This window comes from Nematolebias whitei, chromosome 3 (assembly GCF_014905685.2).
Source record: "Nematolebias whitei isolate Nwh7 chromosome 3, NemWhi1, whole genome shotgun sequence".
NCBI classification, from domain to species: domain Eukaryota; kingdom Metazoa; phylum Chordata; class Actinopteri; order Cyprinodontiformes; family Rivulidae; genus Nematolebias; species Nematolebias whitei.
Genome location: NC_056500.1, coordinates 5,398,825 through 5,402,166, shown reverse-complemented (window position 1 = coordinate 5,402,166; position 3,342 = coordinate 5,398,825). Strand labels below are relative to the sequence as shown.

Genomic DNA, 3,342 nt, shown 5'->3' with positions numbered 1-3,342 from the left:
GCATTTAATTATGTGGAAGAAGTAATTTTAAATGCAGTTGGACACTTTGGTTTTTCTTCAGCTTAAACTTTTCAACAAGAATTCAAATAATATTTTTTAGGTTTTAAATAAAAAATAATAAAATGTCATATTAACCTCCTGGGATGTGCGTCGTGTTCACATTTTTAAGTATTTTTTTTTTTCTTTAATTAAAAAAGTTATTGTTTCCACTTAACCGTAAGTTATGTTTATAAATAAGTAACAAATAGTTAATAATGCTGTTATCTAATAAGCTGTAAAGACTTAATAAACTGTTATTAAGCAATAATTTATATATTTATAAACAGAAAACATTAATAGAAAAGCAAAATTATATTAAACAAGTAAATAAAAATAGGAGCAGATGTTTAATAACTCATTTATAAAGTTTTACAAATCACAAGTAACATTTTATTAAAGGTAAAGTTGTAAAAATTAATTATGATTTTATTAATTTAATACGAATATAATTTATATTTTGTCTGAGGTGGAACTATTTTAATTAAACAAAAATACTAAATAAAAGCTCAAATATCAGTAGGTTAATAATTATTATTATTTATTTTTCATTTTTTATCATATATAAAAGTAAAACTTTGAGTCCATTATTTATACAGAGGAATATAAAATATTAAATTTTTAAAGAAAGATTGTAAACATTTATTTTGCTCAATAGAACATTTCATTTGTTTGTGTTTTTTGTCCTGCATGGAATAATAATGTGGTTTTGAAAATGAAGCGCTCAGATCATGTTTATGTTTTTGTTTGTTTGTTTGTTTGTTTTGTGTTTGCAGGCGCTGGTGAAGGAGATGGTGGACGCAGACGTCCAGCTGATGAGACTAAACCCCAACGCCTGAAGACGAGTCCCCTCCTTCAGCTCATGAACTTATTTTTTACTCTTCAGTGTCTCTTGTTAACTTTTGTCTCGTTTTGTTTTTACGCAGAATTTTTAATCGTGTCATAATTTGTGATGAATATATAATATATTTATGATGAATATATGATGATGCAACCTTAGGGTGTTATTTGTGTTTTTCCTTTAAGATGGAGTTGATTCAAGTGTTAAAGTTTAATTTTATTCTTTTTAAAGTTGATCAAGTTGATTTTTTATGAACGTTTGATGAAGTTTAATCTTTTAACTGTTTTATGGAAACATTTTGGAGAAAGGCTGGAGATAGGAAATAAAACTTTGTGTCTCTTCTTTTGAATATTTTTCTTCTGATGAAATCAAATCTGAGATTCAGAATCATTAAATCATTTTTAAACATTTTTTATTGAAGTATTTCTGTTTGTGCAGAAATGAAAAAGTTTGTTTCTCCTTTGTATTTGTCTTTTCTTGTGTTTTTCTCGCAGTTTGTCCAAAGAGAATCAGAATAAACTGCACGTCCTCCTCAAGTCAAATGTTTTATTCCAAATAAATTAGCTGCTTTTAAACACGACGCCTCAAAAATCACACAAATTAAAAACAATAAAATGTATTTCCTCTTCAGTTTTAGTTTTTATTTCATCTCAACGTTTCGCGGGTTTACATCTGATCTCCCGGGACTTTACCGGGTCACGTTGTGACAGTTCTGCTCTTCAACCTGAGATTTGGTGGAAAAATCGACCAGAACCGAATAAAACCCGTTCATGATCCGGACCGTGCAGAACTGGTTCTGATGGATCCCTGAAGAGGTTCTGCAGGGATCTAAATTCTGCTGATGTTTGTTCTGATCTGATCCTTGGAGAACCTCCTGTAATCCTCTCTGATGGTTCTGTTCGGGTTCGGGTCCCGGTCTGAGGGGGGCGGGACAGCACAGGACACCAGAAGGATCTCTGGACTCGTCCTGGACCCGGAATTGGAAACAGATGTGGCCCCGACTGTGTTTGGACCCCCTCCCTCCCAAGAAACCCACGGATTAAAGCTCGTGGCCCCGCGCAGGTGCACCGTGCCCCCCCGCACCCCCCTCCCACCGAGTCCTGCTCAGGTCTCATCGGGTCTGACGGGAAATCTTCCAGCAGCTAAAAATAAATGAAGCTTAAAGCGGATTAAAGAGATTTAATTTCATCTAAGTCTTTAAAAAAAAAGTGTCATTTTTAAATTAAATCAGAAAATATTATTTCTGCCTCAGAACTTTTTTATAATTTATGAAGCAAAGAATTAAAACTGGCCTCCAGAGAAAATGTTTTAATATTTCTGCTCTTTTTGCACATTCATGACAAAAACGACATTAGAAATGTCAAATATATATATTTTTTTTAAACAAGCAGCTCCCGTTTGATCCGACGCACGCGCGTCTTCCCTCTGAGGTCTTTATAAACCGGGTCTAAACCTGATCCAGGTCTGGGCTCAGCCGGACCCCCTAACACCTGAAGCGGGAGCAGAACCTCGGGTCAGGTCTCTGGCTGCAGGTTTTTGTTCGGATTCACAAAAAACTTGTTAAAAGTTTCATTTTGACTCGAACTGGACTGAAGTTCCAGCCGGACCTGAAGCGGCCGCAGCTTCAGGGGGTTCCTGACAAACTGCAGAAAATTTAAAACACGTGCACGAGCACAAACTGAACGTTTAGTGATTCTGTCAGGTTCGGTTCTGCACGAGGCTCTGAACGCACCTGTGCACGTGAGCTCCTGCTGAACACAACATGGCCGCTTCAGTCCTTCATCGGTCCTCGTGCGCGGCCCTGCTTCAGATTTTTACTAAGAAACATTGGTCACACACACACGCGCGCGCGCACACACACGCCTCCTGAGACTCCTCTGCCTGCAGCCCCAGGGAGCGTCTGCGCGCTGGAATTAAAATAATTTAGTTTACGCAGACCATGTCACGCACACACACACACGCACTGCAGTCAGGTTACACGCACGAGCTGTTCAACCCTGCAGCTGCTAAATGACGACATCAAATCCTGAACTACTGAAAACAACAAAAACAGTTACACCTCTGTTATTATTAATAATTTTCTTGGACTGAAATTATATAAAATGTGTTGACAAATTTTATTTTAAAAAATTCTCCATCAGCCGTTTGCTAAAAAGCAAATAAATAAATAAATCTGCAAGAATTGTAAACAAAAAATAACTTATTATTTTCAATATTTTGGACATATTTTTAAAAAATGTTGCTTATTTAAGATTATCATAACATTTTAAATACCCACTCATTAAAAGAAAAGGATTGGTGAACTAAAAATATATAACTTGAGATTTGACAACAATTCCCTCTATTATTATTATTGTTGTTGTTTTTGTTGTTGGTCTATTTTTACAATTTCTGGATCAGAACATACATTATACATTATATGTGTGTGTGTATATATATTTGTACTATATATATATATATATATA

The 3,342-nt window shown here is 35.1% G+C and overlaps 1 protein-coding gene across 1 annotated transcript in view; it reads left to right on the top strand.

The window, feature by feature from the left end:
• gmds (GDP-mannose 4,6-dehydratase) overlaps positions 1–957 on the top strand; it is a 320,644-nt gene extending 319,687 nt beyond the window's left edge. The window contains exon 11 of the mRNA XM_037697811.1: positions 813–957. Within this exon, the coding sequence (XP_037553739.1) occupies positions 813–875 (63 nt within the window). The 3' untranslated portion in view covers positions 876–957. The remainder of the gene's footprint in view (positions 1–812) is intronic.
• The last annotated feature ends 2,385 nt before the right edge of the window (positions 958–3,342 follow it).